We start from the raw sequence: 19,835 nt of genomic DNA, 5'->3' as shown, positions 1-19,835 counted from the left end.
CAGGTGTCATTGGCTGTAATGCACTTGTGAAACGTAGCACAGCATATAGCCGTGTTTGTGATGAAGGATATCTTCGTCAAACTCTAAATCAGGTCTTTTGTCTCTTCTTTGTGCGCAGGATTAGGGAGATCAGCCATGGAGATTAAAAAGCGAACAAAAAGGCCCGGTTGTGTGTCTGGTCATGGAGAAATGTGTTAGCTCGCATAATGAGTTTGTGGAAGCGTTGGACACAGATGGAAATCAGCTCTGGCGGGGAATATACCAGACTCCACACAGGAGAGCCCACCCGCCTGTCTCGCTGGGGGTAGCACACAAAGAGAAGTTTTAATAGTTGGACTAGGAAAACTTGTTGTCACTGTCCGCCGAGAGGATAGGTCATAGGACTCGGGTCCCATTTCAGTAGGCCCCGCCTCCAGAACCCTTGAGTACAACTGGGGTAGGGGAACTTCTGATAGTCTCAAAGCTCGACAGAGTTTGAGTCTGACTCACAGAAAATGACAAATACCACACAGTTGTGGTCTCATACTTACCATGTGAGTTATTTTCCTTCTATTTAAAAAAAAAATGCTACACCTTAAAGTGCTACTCTTTGGAAATATGCAAGATTTGAACATTTCCAGGCAGACCTTTGTTTCTGCCTACAGATGGTCTGTGAAGCAAACTATATATAAGACCAGGGGATGTGTATGTTCACATTTCCAATCTTGCCCCCCCATTACCAAAAGAATGGGGTGTGTTAAGCATTACCTCCTTGCTCGTCTTCCCGTTCCATTCCTTATGCATGAGCAGTTTGCCTCCTCCGCAGAACTTATTACCTAGCTGAGGTCGAAAAACGTCGTCCAATATGGCGCTGCCTACCCAGCATGCATAAAGTGGGAATCACGGTACAAAAGAGGGTGGTGATGGACGCAGCATCTGAACCAATCAAATATTCACTAGGACAGCTTGAGACTACCAAAGAAACTCATAAGTAAGAAAACAAGAACAATCACTTTAAAAATAAACCAGGGAGGGACGGGCTCAGGAATGGAGCAGGGAGACCTGGACTTGGAGTATTGAAGATTACCTGTGTGTAACCAGGTATTTTCCCATGTCAAGTCACCATTTTTATCTACTTCTTTATGCACAATTTTAGAAGTGCAGTTAAGATGAGAAAAGTTTTGTAAATGCTGAAAGTACACACAAATATGACTTCCCCAGCATTTGCAGTGACCGACCCCTGATTCACTAATGCCAGGGCTCAATATCTGGATACTCCTTACTATTAATTGTGATCAGTGCTTACAAAAGATCTGCAGGCCCGTATTCTATTTATCAGGGGGTAAGCTGTGCGTGTAGATGGCGCTCTATGCCCCTGAGTTTTGATTGAGTGCACAAAAGGTTTAAATAATCAGGGCCTTATGTTGTGGGTTAACAGATCACCAGGGAGAATCTTCAAAACCATAAGAAAACCGACAGGATACACAAACAATTATTTATCTGCAAGTGAGCACTTTCAAAACATGCAGTGGGGCCAACAGCTGTGGAGGGAGCTGCAGGTGTAACATAACAAAATCTCCCTTTTTGTCAGAAGAACAGATATGCACAGATCTCCTTCCTGCAAGGGAGTTTGTTAAATCTGTCACTGAACTTAAAAGTGTGTGGAAATTAGCCTTATGCCATACATGTCGAGTGTTCATAATATTCGGCGTGTTTATATGCCCTGCCTTTAAGAGATAACATAGCAGAATCACTGGCCTAATAGTATTCATAGACTTTGAGAAGGCATTTGACAGCTGTCATTGGGCTTCCTCTATCCCCTGTTGATTCTTCTTAGATTCAGACTAATTTCATTGCATACACCAGAATAATATATAATGAGTTAATGGCTCAGATTAAATAGGCGATGTTGTCTCAGATCCTTACCCCATATCAGGGGGGAACCCAATAGGAGTGCCCTCGGTCCCCTCTGTTGTTTACCTTGGCCATTGAGCCATTGGCATGCAACCTCAGACAAAATGAGGAATGTGTGGGAACCCACTGGTCGAGGGCATAATGGAAAAAGTATCCCTTTATAGAGATGACCCATTGATTTACCTGGGAAACCATTGGAGGTCTGGTTCAGGAACCACACAGTCTCTCAACGAATTCAGATGCTACTCAGGATTGAAGTAGGCTGCAATAGGACCAGATTCTTCCAGTTCTCCTCCATGACAGATTGTAGAGTATGGACAGATGATCCAGGCATAAGGATCGATAGCCACATTTTTAAGTACTTTGGCAACCATTTGACCAATAGCAGTGGTGGCTGCTCGGAATGAAAAGTGGTAGGGCAGCGTGAGGAAAATAAAAAAAATGAAGAAGACAGACAAAAAAATAAAATAAACTAGTACTTACCTGCCACGGCGGCTGCCACCATGCTCCTCTCTTGATCCTTGACTCCCACAGGCTGGTGCACACTGCGCGGGCTCCCAGATGCCAATCCTGACTCTGCCCTTGTGTTGGGAATACTATCAGCGCAAAGATACCCCGTATGTGGTGATACAGGCGCTATATAAGTCATATAAATAAATAAATAAATACTACCCAGCATGAGAGAAGCACTGGGATTGGTCAGAACGACCTGGTTTGCCGCTCAGATGTACTGGGAGTCTGTGTGTTCTCCACCCGGCTGTACAACACAGCTCAGGCTGGAGAAACGCCAAGTGCGCATGTCGGTTTGGCCATCCTAAGACGGCTGACAAAAGCGGCATGCGCATTTACAGGGTCCACCACTCCTCCTCCCTGCTGCCGCTGCTCTCAAAGGGTGGCCCCACTCTACCCTAGGACTCAACTTGCTGGCAGTCTGCAGGTCAGATGACAAATAAAATGATAATAAAATTGTTTTATCATTTTATTTTTCATGTGTTTGAATCTGCTGGCACTCAGCAGTGGGGCGACCTCCTCTGCCATAAGGGAGGAGCCGCCCCTGACCAATAGTGAATGCCCTTAATATACAACCGCTGATATATCGGACTAGTAAAGAACACTCTTCAGTGATCCTCATTACCTCTGTCATTGATGGATAGGGTTGCACTAATCAAAATTATCTATCCCAAAAATTCTGTATGCAGTTGAAAATTATCCATTTAAACTCCTTCCATCTATTTTTAAAACTTTGACATATTTGCTTAGATTGTTTATATAGCAGAATGGGCCTCCCTGGGTGGCAGGAATAAATGCTGTAAATTTACCTATGACTGAGGCCTCGGCATGCAGGGATATATGGCCCTGAATCAGATCCAGCATAGTAAACAGAATTATGGATGCTGTGTGGTGCTTCCGCGCAACACTATAAGGGGGTAAACTCCCTCTCCATTTGCCTCTTGTGACTAGAGTGGTATTGGACTGATGGAAGACCTCCTACTACAAATACACCAGGACACAATAATTACAGGTGAATCTCCACTTTGGGTTGGAACACAATGACCTCATGTCAACACTTTAACAGGGTTCAAAGAATAGGATTGGCTGGATATATTGACAGTAAGCAAAAGAGCAACACAACAAAATCCTTCAGGAAATATGTGACAAATTTGAGTTGTTACAAACTTAGTTCTTCCATTACCTGCAAATCAAGCACACAATACTTAATGAACTTGGAAAACGGCCCATCATTCCAACATGAGACTAGAATTAGTCCTAGTAAAGTGCCACATCACACAGGCCTGGCGAAGTGTATCTGCTCTTAGAAATTGAAACATGGAAGGTAAGTTTAGATATGGGCAGGGTTATTCATATTCCAATGAATAAGGGCATGGGCAGCTCATAAAAATATGAACATTGGTTACATTTTAGTGACGCAGATATTGACTGAACACGAGAGACAAATGAACAATTCTCAGTAAGGAGGAAAGAAAATGCACCAAGTCTAATGCGACTGTATTATGCATAAACAAATATTGGATAACTGATCACTGTATCAACCCTGTGGTCTTTTGTGGAGGGAGAGGGGTCTAGGAATATATGTGATTGAATATGGAACTTGACATATAATGTTTATGAAAATGTCAGTAAAAAGATCTCTAAGAACAATGTGAAAAACACAAGAGGGCATCACATTCCTATCTCTCCCTCACACTTCTGCTTCACTCCATGCATAAGTAAGTGGAGCCACAATTTTGCTGCCATATGATGGCAGCACGCCTCTAACACCATACACACAACACAGAATGCATCCCATGAAAGCTACACAGTAAACCTACACACTACTAACCATGCACAACAAATGGAGGAGCCTCTCACTTGCAAGCACTTCAAGGCCTCATCAGGGATAGGACGCGGAATACAAATTCTAAACACAAACACAATGAGTGAGAGGATGAGAAAAACCGAAGAGATATGAAAGGGTTTGTGGAGTTATAATTAAGCCAGACAACGAGCAGACCAGAAGCGCAACGCTGTCATTATATGTCCTCAAGTTTCAGGTTCATTTCTGTCTGTACACAGTACCAAACACAGTAATAAATAAAAAACAGCACAAACATGGATCATCAGGGTTCCTGGTTACTGCCAGGCTCCCATTCAACACATTCCCTGCGAGCAGCACCAAGGTGGAGTGTAAGGAAGTGCCTCAACAGAATGTGGAGAAAGCTGGCCTTACGGTGCAGCAGTAACAGTGAGTGCAACCTTAGGTCACAACTGGTAGCTTGCCTGAGCATAAGGCAGTCCCATGGAAAAGTTGTTTGCATGGCACTCTTACCAACAACAACACAACAAGAACAGTACGGCACGGAGTGAAGAATTTGGGGGCGTATCATCAAAAACCGGTGATAATTATCGCTAAGCGCACTTAGCGCTAGGATAATTATCGCCGGCTATCGCTTGTTTTTATCGTGGAGATAGCGCGCTATCAGCGACGCTTATCTCCAGAGCAAAAAAAATACCCGAATTAGCTGCCAAATGTGCAATTATCGCTGGCATTCCAGCGATAATCGCACAACGTTTGGCGCTAAGTTGTTGATAGGGCACTGGCATACTTAACCATGATATCCACCTTCCATTGGATATCATGGCTAAGTCAAACTAAAAGCAGGCGTAAGGAAAGTAGCGTTAACCGCGGTTTGCGCTACTTTTCTTATCACTATGCTTGTTAGCGTGCCGATTGATAATTGGAGAAATGTCGGTTAGCGACATTTCTCCAGTTATTTTCCGAAGGAAAGCCCACTTTGCATCTCATTAGAGATGCAAAGGGAGGCGTAGGGAAAAAGGGTGCTAACATGCGATTTTGCATGTTATCTCCCTGTTGTTGATAGGGCGATAGTTTTATCTCCGTTTTTTTTGGTTTTTAAGCCAAAACAGTGGAGCTAAATAGCCCTTGCTAATATGCCCCTTAGTTTGTCAACACCAAGTAAAGTAAAGGTAAACAGTTTATAAGTAAACTAAAACAAAGCTGTTGAAAAGTGGTCCTTTAATTGTATAGTCTGTAGCTCTTTTGCCAGTGAGGAGCCCAATGATTTGCATTGCACCAATGTAAAGCTGACATTGTACATTTATTTCAAGACCACCTGTGTCAATGACAATAAAACCAGGGTTCTCTATCAAGGGATCTTCACTAATACTCATAAATACCGAATAGTCCTGCCCATGCAAGGGACCCGTGATGCCTTTTAAACCGGTGGTAAAAAAAACATGAAAGTAGAAAGTACCAAGCCATACACCTAGACATACATTTGTTTTACAGTTTTTATTATTTTTCAGGGAGAGGGTGTCACATCGGATAGGAAGAACAGTGAGAGATACTGCCAATGGAAAATGGAAGACATTGCTATTGTGGACAAGAAAACAGTTAATAGTAGGGACTGGAAAAAACTAACAGCACAGAGGGGAAAACACTGAAACTATCGAAATTGGAGATCTGGTGGTAACTGGGAGGAACTAGCGGTTAGGTCAGATCAACAAAATATGGACTATATTGCATTATCACCCAATTATGAATTAACTCCTAGACTAACCACGTGGAGATAGAGATATTGGAGAGTAAGTCACTCTATGACAAGTGGGCAGGAGCGCACCACCTCTCAAATCAGTCTCGGCCTTTATGGATGTAAGTGACACATGTCAAACAGCCCACAGCACTAGGAAACCAGATCACAGCAGACCTAAGCAATACACTTACTGAATAACACATCACAGTGCAACTCAATCCACTGGACTCGGGGAGACTCAGATTCAGCTAACATGGGTATTGGGAGCGCGGGAACCCCTGGATATGGAGAATTCCCAACCGGGCGCTCACAGTGCGGACTCCTACTGCAAGCATTCCATCAACCCAACAGAGACACTTCCTACAGCTAGCCCACAACCTTACAGACCCACAGCAGTGTTCCTGTACAAGAACAAAGCACAACACCATCACTTTAGTTGTCAGTACACCTTCCCAATGCCGTCTTTCACCTGCCTGTACCCTATGTCATGTACCCATATAAATAATCTAAGACATGAATCTATGCAATGACTCATGTTTGCAATGTCTAGCATTGCCACCCACTCAACACCACCAATAAGCGTCTCATGACGCTTGCAACATCTGGAATTACCACCCACTCATCTCCATCCGTACCATTATTCAATACATATGTATGATATCTAGCGAACTCTCTATTGTCCACCAAATAAATGAAAAATAAACGCATGCGCCTGTCGATCCTCTTTATTCAGGAGTATGAATTTAAAGAGCATCTCTTTTTCAGGGGGGAAAACTCATCTCATTTTGATGCTGTTTTTGTTTTCGCCCCTCAGTTACACATTGTGCATTTCAATTCAGAAAGGTACGCCAACGTGAGCCAAGCAAAAAACAAACCAGATGGGCTGGCAGTACTCGGCATTTTCATTGAGGTAGGTTCCTTCTGAGTGATTCTTTTCTTTCCCTCTGTTTTTCTTGCCTCAAAGCAGCCCTTTCATTTGCAGACAGTCTCCCTCAATGAAATACAAAGAGACTGGCAATCACAGAGTGATGAAGAGTCCTCCCTCTTTCTGTGTTCAGCATCATATTTATAGAGCAGAGTGACCCAATATCTGTTTCAATTTCCAGGAGGTAGTAAGTTGGTAAGTTTGATAGGGGAAATCTCTGCCTGCACGACTTTAATTGAGCAGAGCATTAAATGGTTTCTAGTTCAAGCCAAGGCCAACGCCCTTTTATACAACGGTTTTCATTATGAGTAGCCCATGAAATAGCTCACTAGTTCCTTACTCTTGGTGTTTCCAATACTGGGATTACTGGTTCTCTGGGTTCAACTGTTACAAGATGAACGCCAAGGATGTTCTAAGAAATGAGATTTGTGGAATTCTTATACCTCCAAGGCTTCAATTATACTCCTTCCAATTGAATTTTGAAGGCTAGTGTTCACCTCAGAAATCAGCAGGGGAGGGAGCCCATTAACACTCAGACTGTTCCTAACACATTGGGAGGGATGAAGCCAATGATAACAAAATAAGGAACATTTTCTTCACATTGATTTTGATACTCTTATTATAATATTCACAATATCCTCCCTGCCCTTTATTTGATGGATACCCTGTACTTTAACTGTATGGAATCAATATTGATCGCTGGACTATCACTGACAGAATATCGAAAACTAAAATATTGTGTCAAATATATTGAGGACCAAAATATCGAGAAGTTAAGTGCAAATAGGTAATTATAGATTATTATTCTCAACTCCTTATCTACGTACCTTAAAGATATATATATATATGTGATCAAGCCTCCTTGGAGGTGAAACGCGTCATGGCGCAGCACTGGCATTAATTGAATAGACCACGCTTTGCACCAGCAATCTTTGGGTCGACTCTTCGTCATTTGGCAACGTGGCAGTACGTTTCTGTGGCATAATATATATATATATATATATATATATATATATATATATCCAAAAAACCAGTTCCACCTTGCATGGAGACGCCATCACAATTCGACATATCACCTCGTTTATTGTGGGCAGCGAGGAAAAACAGGTAGCGCCCCACCACAGAAAACGCCAAACATGTTTCGGGCTCCATGCCCTTGCTCACTGGCTGCAACAAACAAAGTCCCAGCAGCTGTGAGGACTATTAGTCACTAACCCCGCCCAAGTGGGACGTTACTCTGCCAAATTGCATTATGGGGTGTGTAGTCCTTCATTTACCCAAGTGGATGCTGTTCAGGCTTTGTGTTGAAAAATGATTCCCAAGTGGGTTCCAAGGCAGGGAAACACTGCTATACCTGCTGATGTGCTACCCCACAATACTGGCATGTCGAACTCCTCAAAGTGCTTTAATTTCCATGCACCAAGGTCCGCTATGTGACGCGGCGGGGCATCTCCGCGGCGAGGCACGCCGCTATTAGTCTCCAAAAAACCAGTTCCACCTTGCATGGAGACGCCATCACAATTCGACATATCACCTCGTTTATTGTGGGCAGCGAGGAAAAACAGGTAGCGCCCCACCACAGAAAACGCCAAACATGTTTCGGGCTCCATGCCCTTGCTCACTGGCTGCAACAAACAAAGTCCCAGCAGCTGTGAGGACTATTAGTCACTAACCCCGCCCAAGTGGGACGTTACTCTGCCAAATTGCATTATGGGGTGTGTAGTCCTTCATTTACCCAAGTGGATGCTGTTCAGGCTTTGTGTTGAAAAATGATTCCCAAGTGGGTTCCAAGGCAGGGAAACACTGCTATACCTGCTGATGTGCTACCCCACAATACTGGCATGTCGAACTCCTCAAAGTGCTTTAATTTCCATGCACCAAGGTCCGCTATGTGACGCGGCGGGGCATCTCCGCGGCGAGGCACGCCGCTATTAGTCTCCAAAAAACCAGTTCCACCTTGCATGGAGACGCCATCACAATTCGACATATCACCTCGTTTATTGTGGGCAGCGAGGAAAAACAGGTAGCGCCCCACCACAGAAAACGCCCACTTGGGAATCATTTTTCAACACAAAGCCTGAACAGCATCCACTTGGGTAAATGAAGGACTACACACCCCATAATGCAATTTGGCAGAGTAACGTCCCACTTGGGCGGGGTTAGTGACTAATAGTCCTCACAGCTGCTGGGACTTTGTTTGTTGCAGCCAGTGAGCAAGGGCATGGAGCCCGAAACATGTTTGGCGTTTTCTGTGGTGGGGCGCTACCTGTTTTTCCTCGCTGCCCACAATAAACGAGGTGATATGTCGAATTGTGATGGCGTCTCCATGCAAGGTGGAACTGGTTTTTTGGATATATATATATATATATATATATATATATATATATATATATATATATATATATATATATATATATATATATATATATATATATATATATATATATATATATATATATATATATATATATATATATATATAGTCACAAAAGGTATCCCACCTGCAGGGACGCACTCAAGGACAGCCGAATCCAACCATTTGCAGCAGCATTCTATCGGCAGGTAAACCGGGGTGTTCAGTCCGAGTAATGCTGAAAGTCCTACGCGTTTCGGAGCTTGCCCACTAGGGGGCAATAAAATGTATAAATTAAAGAGACTTTGCCTTCTTTCCTTTTCCGCCCTAATTACATGCAAAGTGCCCATGAACAAGGAGCAGCAAGCAATATATATAAGTAAGTGACAATGGGTCAACATTTAGTTGAAAATAGACTGAATTCGAAGAGAAAATAAAAGAGAAAAGAAACAATAGTAGAAAAGAGGAGGGCCCCAGCAAGGAGGGTCGCGACAATGTAGCATATCCAAGCCCCTTCAACAGTGGCCGCCCCGTGCATCCATCCCAACACACTAGAGTGCTTAATGAATGAACCAATATTTTCAAACAAGGGAAGAATAGTCCCTCACCCAACCCTACACAGGTACAATTCAAAGCTGAGAGTACCACAGGGGCTAACAATGTAATCAAGGCCGGTATAAGCAACCTTCATAAGGTAGAGTGGATATCTTACCAAACCTTGGTGTGAGAACCCTCATCCCCAAGTCCTGCCACCATCTTGTCCTTACAACTTTCAAATCACTGCAGTGTCCAGTGGTGTACTCCCGGCATCCTCGTGCATCTCCGAACCAGCACAGGAAGGTGCCACTGACGTAACTGTCTCGGTCAGCACTCCGGCCTCCGCCCTCTCCTGCTGCTGCGATTACAAGGAGATGGTGCCATCAGTCCTTACCACCACTCTGGCGTCAGATCGAGACCTCCTCCTCTGTCTACTTTTCCTCCGCAGCTGCGTTCCCCGGGCTTGCTGAGACTCTGTCACAGGACGTCCCCTCGCCTCATCATCCACCTGCATCAGATCACTGCTCCTTATCTGCAGCCAGTCCCACGTTTCCTCCGGCATCGTGAAGGAGAAAGTCCGGCTATCGCAGATCGCCTTTAACTTAGCAGGGTACAATACCATGTATTGCAGGTCCATGGCTGGCATTTTCTATTTGATGACGCAGAATGATTGTCTTTGCAATTGCACTGCTCTGGCGTAATCCGGGAAGATACAAATGATTACACTGCCAAACTTCAGATCTCCCTGCTTCCGGACAGTTTGCAAGAATTCATCCCGATCCCTGTAATTGAGGAGTCAGCAATAATAGTGCAAGGGTGAGCTCCAGGTTGAGGCAGCGGGACCAGTGAACAGTGTGCTCTCTCCATGGCAGAGTAGTTGTAGAACCTGGCACTCAGGAGTGGCAATATAATTCATTCCTCCTGGAAGACTTCAAGGCCTTTCCCTTCCACTCTCTCAGGAAAGCCCACAAATCTGAGGTTACACCTACGCAATCTCCCCTCAGCATCCTCTATCCTCGCCTCCATTTTGTTCAAGAGGGCTTCCAGCATGGTCACTGTGTTCTTCAACTGCGAGAACTATTCCCGAAGTTCTGTTACTTGACTCTCAGTCTCTGTAGAGCGTAAGTCCGCTCTCTTCAGGTTCACATCTATGATGATCGGGCCTCCACCTTAGCCTGCAACACCAGGCTAGACACCTCAACGGCTGCCAAGATTTGGGCTCTCATGAGCTGCGGCACACTTGAGGGGTAGATGCGGCCCATCCATCGGTAATTGACCCCCACTGGCGTGTGGGGCAGTTTATTGATCCATCTCAATCTGCTGCGTGGGACATGCGCCCCGGTCCTTACCCATGATGCAGCATGATGGGCCCACTGGTCACTTAGTCCAGATAGTGTTATAAAGGCTTCCCAGCACACAAGCCTGGATGAGTAGCGCCAATGAGCCAGGTACTGTGTGTGGCCCCAGTTCATCCCTCACCCCAGTATGCACCAAGGGAAATCACACCAAGTGGACTCCCAGTAAGTGCATGCATCACAACAGTTTCCCCAGGACCACTTAGAGTACCTCAGCCACCAAAGAAGCGGGCTCCAGCCAGCACAGCTCTGCGGCCTCAACACAGACGCCATTAGGGCAAGCAAGGGAAGCCATCACAGCAGCACCCAGGGGTCCAACTTTCCCTGAGGTATTGTGGTACTTTTTGGGGTTTTATTTTCTATTTCCTCTTCTCCCTTACTATTCGTATCGATAACGTTCTCTCCGCAATTGGGAGGGGTTCCAGCACAAGCTCCACTACTTAAATTGTCCCCACGGAGTTCTACACCAGCAGCCGCTCTCCACCTCAAGCGCGAGCCCACCGTGCGAGGACCCCACAGAAGCTCCCACTACAGCGGTACCAATAGGGAGCACCCAGCGCATCTTAAGTAACTGCCCCCACTGTGGGCAGGCACAGTCCAGACAAGGGGGAGCAGGACTCCTCTCACCAATCCAATGCCAAGGGGGAGGTGGGGGGCACCAGTGTCAGAGCCAGGCTCTTTCAATTTCCCACTACAGCAGTCCCAGTAGGGAGCACCCAGTGTGTCTTCACTGCCCCCACTGTTTCGTTTCTATATTCTGTCTAAATACTGATGGCCGGGTACGGCTGCATAGTACTTTGTGACAAGAAGTATTTCTGCTCCTGTCAGCAGTAGCAACTATTTCTAAGAAGCTGTGAAGGAGTAAGAGATAGGACTAAAGCTCTCATTATGAGTGGCCCATTAAATCCAATGGGGCCAGGAACAGGAGTTACCGGTCGCATCGAAATAAGGAGATGTTTCCTTTCACCAAGTGTGTTCAGTTACTGAAAGCAGCTGAAAACTCCGAGTGAAAGTCCTCGCAAAGGAATTACTGGGGGAGTTTGACATGGAATTACAGATTCCTACAATAATTCTCATGAATGCCTGAAAGGTAACACTTGAAAGTCTCTTTCATCAAAAAGGAGTCTAACATAAGCGACAAAATGATGATTTGAAGACTTAAAGGTTTTAACACTCACCATACTCTCACACTCTGTCACATCATCTCCCAATTAAATCATTGCAATTATAAAGATCTCCTATCACCAATCTTTTTTGCAGACCATGTAGTCAACATACAATTAAACATTTTGCTGTCATATCCAATGTTCATTAGACATTTCTATTCATCTACATCTGGAACTTACCATAAATGTTTCAAATCTACAGTGACTCCACCTCTTAGAACACTCCTGACCGTTCTGATCCATTCAACTATCACTGTGTTCCTCTGTTTCTCCTGTGTTCTGTGACGATGCCTCTATAACCAACCATGACGCCCATAACTGGTACAGTATGATTTGCATGTGGTGAGCTTGTAAAGAAACCATGATGTTCTGGAAATAGGTTTTGTCCTTAACAAAAATAAATCACTGGTGTGTAGTGACCTATGATCCTCTCATGATGCTCCGAGGTAGAAAGCATTGAAACTAAAATATATAGATTACATTCCCCAATGAGAAATCCCTATCACCTGCCTGCCTGCTAGGTTATTTTAGCTCATAAATTGAACAACAATCATTATATTTATTATGGACAACATTGTATCAAGTGAAAATATCACGGCTAGGGATGGGGGCAGCTATCAAAAGTCTCATAAGTATGTGAAACTGGTATGATATCCGAATATCGAACTTTAAATATGCTACAAGAATATTGTAGCAAAAATATCAACAACCAAAATATCCACAATATAAGTATATATATAGTCGTGGATTTATTCTTAAGAAAGATGGTCAGCTAGCGAGAGTAACACTCGACGCGTTTCGGGATTTTCTCCCTCGTGACCAAGGGAGAAAATCCCGAAACGCGTCGAGTGTTACTCTCGCTAGCTGACCATCTTTCTTAAGAATAAATCCACGACTGCTGCACTCTATAATCGTTTGGCGTCCGTTATTGCTGTGCTGAGGTACGCTGTGTGAAGCACGGCTTTGGTGTATTTTCGTAGAGGCTGCCTGCCTCATGACGGACCGCCTTCTTTAAGAGGCTGGGAGAGGCGCTGCAAACAGCCTGTTTGTGATTGTGATATATATATATATATATATATATATATATATATATATATATATATATATATATTCATATCCGTAAGTGTAGGTTTACGTTACTTGACACTACATATACAGGGCCGGACTGGCTACCGGGCAGTTGTGTGTGCTGCCGAGCAGGGGGATGATTTCGTTGATGGGGACCTGTGTGTGCAAAACGAAATTCGTTTTGCTTTTTTTATTTCAAAGCGCACGCAGGTCCCCATCAACGAAATAAACCCATACCACGGAGAAATCATACCCCTGCTCGGCAGCACACACAACTGCCCGGTAGCCAGTCCGGCCCTATACATATATGTACTTTGATAATATGTATACATATCTTCAAGGTATGTAGATAACAAGCTAAGTTACAAATATGTACTTGCCTTCGCAATATTTTGATTGTGGGTAATTTTGCTGTGCTATTCCTACCATGCAATATTTCTGTGGTTGATATTCTGACATGCAGCCATGAAAATTAAGCTGTCTCTAGGCATTATATTCCTGGTGTAATTTTTGGTACTACCAGACTAATGAGACTGGTAGGGTCATAATTATATATATCTTCGCAAGATGTTTTTCGCCAAGATTGCCGCTCCCGACACAGAGGGTGCCACAGCTCACGAGGGCGGACTTGTGAAATGTATTGCACCAACAGTCCAAAGACAATGCTGCGCACTCAGGCTTATTTGAATAATTGAAATATTTATTAGTGCTCCGCAGAGCAAAGCAACACTGACAAACGTGTTCTAGTTCCCTATCAGGATTTGCTTGTACATAAGACTGAAAGAAGTACAGATGAAATTGATGAAACAACGAAGGTCAGGTTGATATTCAGTTTCTCTGCTGAATCGCGTAGGATCAGGGATCTGGTCCAGAAAAACAGGAGTATCCTACAAACAGATGGCATAGTTGGCCGGATGCTTCCCAGTAAGCCAGATATAACATACAGAAAGAGTGCATAGTTGAAAGACATTCTAGTGCAGGGCCATTTTTTTTTAGAAATCCCTGAGTAAAGCAACAATCACAGATTTATTCCCATGTACCGCCTGTAAGGCGTGCAAAAACAGCACGAAGCGTCAGGACACCCAAGGGTAATCGCGTGCTCTATAAGTGTTAATAACATAACATAACATAACATAACAAGGACTATCAGGTGCCAGGGATTAAAGAAAAACGATGTATCAACAAACTATTGAACTGCAACTCCCGCTTTGTGGTATATTGTTTAGTGTGTCCCTGTGGTCTCTAGTACATTGGAAGCACAATACATCCAGCAAAGAAACGGATACTGGAACACACACGGGCAATTACCAACCATGATAACACGTATCCCCTGGCTAGGCATTTTGCCGATACAACGGTAGAAGTGATACATTGTGTTACTTCTGCCTGGATCAAGTTCCCACAAAAGAGAGAGGGGGTGATCGAGTGAGGCTTCTAAGGCAGCTGGAGGCAAGATACATTGTAGATCTCAGAACGCTTATTCCTTGGGGTCCCTCTCCTTCTCCCACTAAGCCAAAGCAAGCTCTCTGATTTCAGCAAGCGAGAGCAAAAATGCTCTCGCTTGCTGAAAGCAGAGCAGTGTCTGTTTCCCTGGTCACTCTGAAGAGAGCACGGAAACAGACACATTGCTTTGGGACACAGGGAGCAGCTCAATCCCAAAGCATTTCTGGCTCCCGTAGGAGGTGGGAGCCAGCTGGGACTGCTGGTGCCGTCAAGCTCCCGCCACGTTCCCCAAAGAAGAGGCCAGGCTCCGGGGGATGGGGTCCCTGGGGCGGATACCGCCCCGGGTGAGAGGGGGGCCAGCGAGCCCACCTCCCAAATTGAAAAAATAAATAAAGGCTTTACCCCGGGGATGAGTCCCATGGGCCAATATTGGCCTGGGAAGGGGACCCTCTCCCTTTTTTCTTTAAAAAGTATTTTAAAATGGTCAGACCCTGGGGATGGTGTCGCCAGGGCCAAAAATGGCCCGCGAGGGAGGCCGATGGCCCCTCCCTTTTTATTGAAAAAAAGAAATAGTTGCAGGCCACGTTGGATGGGGTACCCAGGCCAAAAATGGCCCTGAAGGGGGGTCACGCGCCTCCCTCCCGTTTTATTTTTGTAAACTTTAATGTTTTAAGTGGGCAAGCCTCGAGGGATGATGTCCCAGGGCCCCAAAACGGCCCAGGGAAAGGGGGCTCCCCTCCCTAAAAAAGAATAAAAATTGAGAGAACCCAACAGCAACTTGCTTGAGGCCTGCCCCCTTTCTCCACCACTCTGCAAACGCACCTTGTAGCACACTGCTAGTTGGGGGATGAAGTCCCCTTGGCTGCTGAAAGTCCTTAGGGGCCAAGAAGACCTACTGTTACCTCTAGTAAGTCCCACACAGTGGGATTGCTGAGAAGTGGTCAGAGGACATGGCCCCTTTCTCTATCACTCTGTAAACACGTCTCTTGTGCACAGCTGGTGGGGGGATGAGGTCCTCTTGCTTCCTGAGGACCTCAGGACTAAAGTGGACTTCTTCCCCTGCGCAGCAGTGTGCCAGGAGGTGCATTTACAGAGTGGTTGAGAAACTAAAACTGCTGAATTTCTATGGGTTTGTATGAGTGAAACCTGAGCCTAACTGTAGCGTCCCTGTAACCTTTGTGTTTTTTTGTGAATTTCTAAGTTTTTTTATTCAAGTTCCTAACTATAATGTCCCTGTAACCTTTGTTTTTTTCATAGAATACATATAAAACAATACTCTTTCAGGCAAAGAGTGATGCATACATTATGCAAAAAAGAAGCAGAGAACTCTAGGCAGTTCCTAGGTTTAGGTGGAGAGCAGCTCCTGCATAAAACACTCTACAACACCAGCGACATTCTACATTTGCTCACCTCAAATATCTCCTTTTCTATCAAAGTCTTTAAGCTTAGGATTAGCACAGTGCCATCCACGCCAAGATAGAAAGGAACAAAGTCTTTTGCCATTTCTACAGCAAAGTATTTAAGCATGGAATTAGCTCAATGCCATCCACGCCTAGCTGTAAAATGAATGTGAAATCTCAGAACAAAAAAAATATTTGATTACACATCCTCGGCCTGCCAAGCAAGCACTGATGACATTGCACTATACAGTGGGCAGAATCTTTTCAATCCAGGAAGTCGAAACCAGTGTTTTACAGCAAAGTTGGTGCTGACTAGCAAAAAAATATATATATATATATTATATATATATATATATTATATATATATATATATATGAATATGAACACCACATCTGATTCTCCACACAAAAATCGGACACGAACACAGGAGATTTCAGGAGATTCAAGCTTTATTCCTCCATTGCGCAGCGACCCGTTTCGGCATTCACTGCCTTGATCACACAGTCATATATATATATTAACTGAGAAAACCAATGGTTACGGGAATGTTATAGTTAGGCTCCCAATTTCCCTCATACAAAACCAGTGAAATTCAGCAGTTATAGTTACCTGAGCTAACTATAACTTACGCCCCCTCAATGCACTGTAATGCCCTCACGTATTACATCACTCATGACATGGTCAGTGACATCACTGATGACATCACTGATGACATCACTGATAACATCATCAAGTAAGTGTACGTGTTTTTAAGAGTTTATGGGTGTTAAACATATATATGATCCTATAACAACAGTTACATTAGTATACTAGGTGCTCTACTACTGAGTGAGATTACTTCTAACATTATATGTGAGTGACTGTGTGACTGTATCCTTGTGTGTATGGATGTGTAAGTGGCTGTATGGATGTATAAGTGGATGTGTGAGTAGCTGTGTGAGTGGCTTTATTGGTGAGTGAGTGGGTGTGACAGTGGCTGTATGGCTGTATGGATTAGTAAGTGGGTGTCTGAATGGTTGTATGAGTGAGTTGCTTGGTGTGTAAATAGCTGAATGGATGAGTGTATGGCTATATGATTGGCTGTACTGGTGAGTGACTGGTTGTATGAGTGGCTGTATGGATGACTAAATGGATGACTAAATGGTTGTGTGAGTGGCTGTATGAGTGAGTGAGTGGGTATGTGAGTGCCTTTGTGGAAGAGTGAGTGGGTATGTGAGTGCTGATATGGGTCTGTGAATGGGTGTGTGAGTGGGCATAAGAGAGGTTGTATGAGTTGTGCGTTGGTGTGTGGGGGGTTCTGTGGATGATGTCATCAGTGATATCATCATTGATGTAATTTGAGACGTCATCAGTGATGTCACTGACCATGTCATGAGTGATGTAATATGTGAGGTCATAAGCAGTACATTGCAGGCGTGAGTTAAAATTACCTCAGGTAACTGTAACTGCTGAATTTCACTGGTTTTGTACACTGGAAAATCTGATCCAACTGTAACATCCATGTAACCTTTGTTTTTTTCAGTGACTTTCTATTCAGTCCCGCTGTGTGGGACTTACTGGAAGTAACAGGAGGGTAGGTTGGCCCCCAAGGACCCTCAGCAGCGTAGGGGACTTCATCCCCCCACCAGCAGTGTGTAAGGAGCTGCATTTGCAGATTGGTAAAGAAAGGGGGCATGGCCTCCGAAGACCTCTCAGCAATCCTGCTGTGTGGGACATACTGGAAGTAACAGGAGGGCTTGTTGGCCCCAAGGACCATCTGGAGCCAAGGTGGCTTCATACCCCAACCAGCAGTGCACCAGGAGGCACAATTGTATAGTGTTGGAGAAAGTGGGTGGGGTCTCCGGCTACTTGCTGGTTGTTTTGTTTAATTAATTAATTTGTTTTAGGAGGGGTGCATGGCCCCTCTTCCATGGGCAATTTTGGATCTGGGGACCCCATCCCCTGGGGCCAGGCCTTTTTTTTAAATGGGGGGGGGGGGGAGGGCCGCTCGGCCCCCTTCCCCGGGGCCATTTTGGCCCCAGGTATGCCAATCCTCAGGGCCCATCCTGAGGGGGATAAAACGGCTCCCCTCCCAGGCCAATTTTGGCCACCAGACCCCATCTCTTGGGGCCTGGCCTTTGGATTTTTTTTTAAATAAAAGAATAGAGGGAGGGGGCACAACCCCCATACTGGGACGATTTGGGCCCTGAGGACCCCATCTCCCGGGCCCAGTCTCTAGTGTGAGCTCCCTGGTCTCACCCAGGGCACCCACTTAACAATGTTTGGGACTACAGGGGGAGTCTCAAGGCCCCCACAGTCCCTGATGGCTCCCTGCCTCCTGCGGGAGCCGGCATTACTTTGACAAAGAGGGAGATGTTAACATGCAACTCACTCTCTGTCAAAGGAATTGTGCCCTGCTTTGCTTTGAGCAAGCTATAGCAAAATGCTCTTACTTGCTGAAAGCAAAGCACAGTTTGCTATGGCTTGGCAGGAGTGGTAAAACTTCCCCCAAGCCATAGCAAACAGCTTTATCCCAGGGGTGGGCACCCTGGGACATAGCAGGAGCCGGCCCTGACGAGTAGCGGTCCCCAGGGCAATCTTAAGCTCCATGAGGGGGGCCACTTGGCCCTCTGCCATCTTTAGTTTAGCCCCATGGAGGTAGGGGGCCAGTGGGGCTGGTGGGCCGGGGGGCCACGGACCCTCTCCATTATATTATTTGATGTGGTGGTCTCAGAGGCTGCAGGGGCACCTGCGGGGCCCCCACAGTTCTGTGTTAATTGCCCAGGGAGGTGATGGTCCCTGGAGTTGGGGGGATCCACATGGCCCCCCATGATTTAAAGGTAAAGCCTCAGGGAGATGGTGGTCCCTGGAGCTGCAGGGGGCCACACCGCCTGCATTTATTTTGGCTAAAGCCCCAGTGAGGTGCTGGTCCCAAGGGCTATGGGGGCGTCTGCGCGGCCCCCTTGCATTATTTAAAGGTAAAGCCCTTTGGGACCCCTCCACCATATCTAAGCTTGGGGTATTACCCTGCCCCTTTTATTTTTTACATTTTCTGTAGGTCTCGGCTGTATGGGTGGGTGAGTGAGTGTGTAAGTGACTGTATGGGTGAGTGAGTGTGTGTCTGAATTGCTGTATCAATGAGTGACCGGCTGTCTAAGTGGTTGTATGGGTGAGTGAATGGCTGTTTGGTTAAGTGAGTTGGTGTGTGAGTTGCTGTATTGTAAAGTAAGTATCTGTGTGAATGGATGTATGGGTGGGTGAGTAGATGTGTGAGTGCTTGTATGGATGTGTGAATTGGTATGTAAGTGTTTGTGTGGTTGTGTGAGGGAGAGTGTCAGTGCTTGTAAGGGTGACTGAGTGGCAGGGTTGAAAGGCTTTATGGGTGAGTGAGTGGTTGTGTAAGTGGGTCTATAGGTAAATAAGTGGGTGTGCGAGTAGCTGTTTGGATGAGTGTGTGACTATGTGAGTGGCTTTATGGGTAAGTGAATGGTTGTATGAGTAGCTTTATGGGTGAGTGAGTGGTTGTCTGAGTACACGTCCCTGCAACCTTTATTTTTTTAAGTGAATTTCTAAGTTTTTGTAAATGTTGTTTCCTACCTATACTGTCCCTGTACTCACAATGAGTGTGTGAGTGAGTGCATGAGTGTCTCAGTAGGTCTGTCAG

General features: G+C 45.2%; 2 protein-coding genes across 2 annotated transcripts in view; one reads left to right on the top strand and one right to left on the bottom strand.

Moving 5' to 3' along the window:
• CIART (circadian associated repressor of transcription) overlaps positions 1 to 19,835 on the bottom strand; it is a 469,491-nt gene that overhangs the window by 313,914 nt on the left and 135,742 nt on the right. The gene's annotated exons all lie outside the window — the stretch shown is intronic.
• Positions 1 to 19,835, top strand: part of CA14 (carbonic anhydrase 14) — a 199,684-nt gene that overhangs the window by 103,967 nt on the left and 75,882 nt on the right. The window contains exon 5 of the mRNA XM_078670381.1: positions 6,760 to 6,855. Within this exon, the coding sequence (XP_078526507.1) occupies positions 6,760 to 6,855 (96 nt within the window). The remainder of the gene's footprint in view (positions 1 to 6,759; positions 6,856 to 19,835) is intronic.

Source organism: Lissotriton helveticus, chromosome 12 (assembly GCF_964261635.1).
Source record: "Lissotriton helveticus chromosome 12, aLisHel1.1, whole genome shotgun sequence".
Taxonomy (NCBI): Eukaryota; Metazoa; Chordata; class Amphibia; order Caudata; family Salamandridae; genus Lissotriton; species Lissotriton helveticus.
This window is presented reverse-complemented; position numbering and strand designations above follow the sequence as displayed.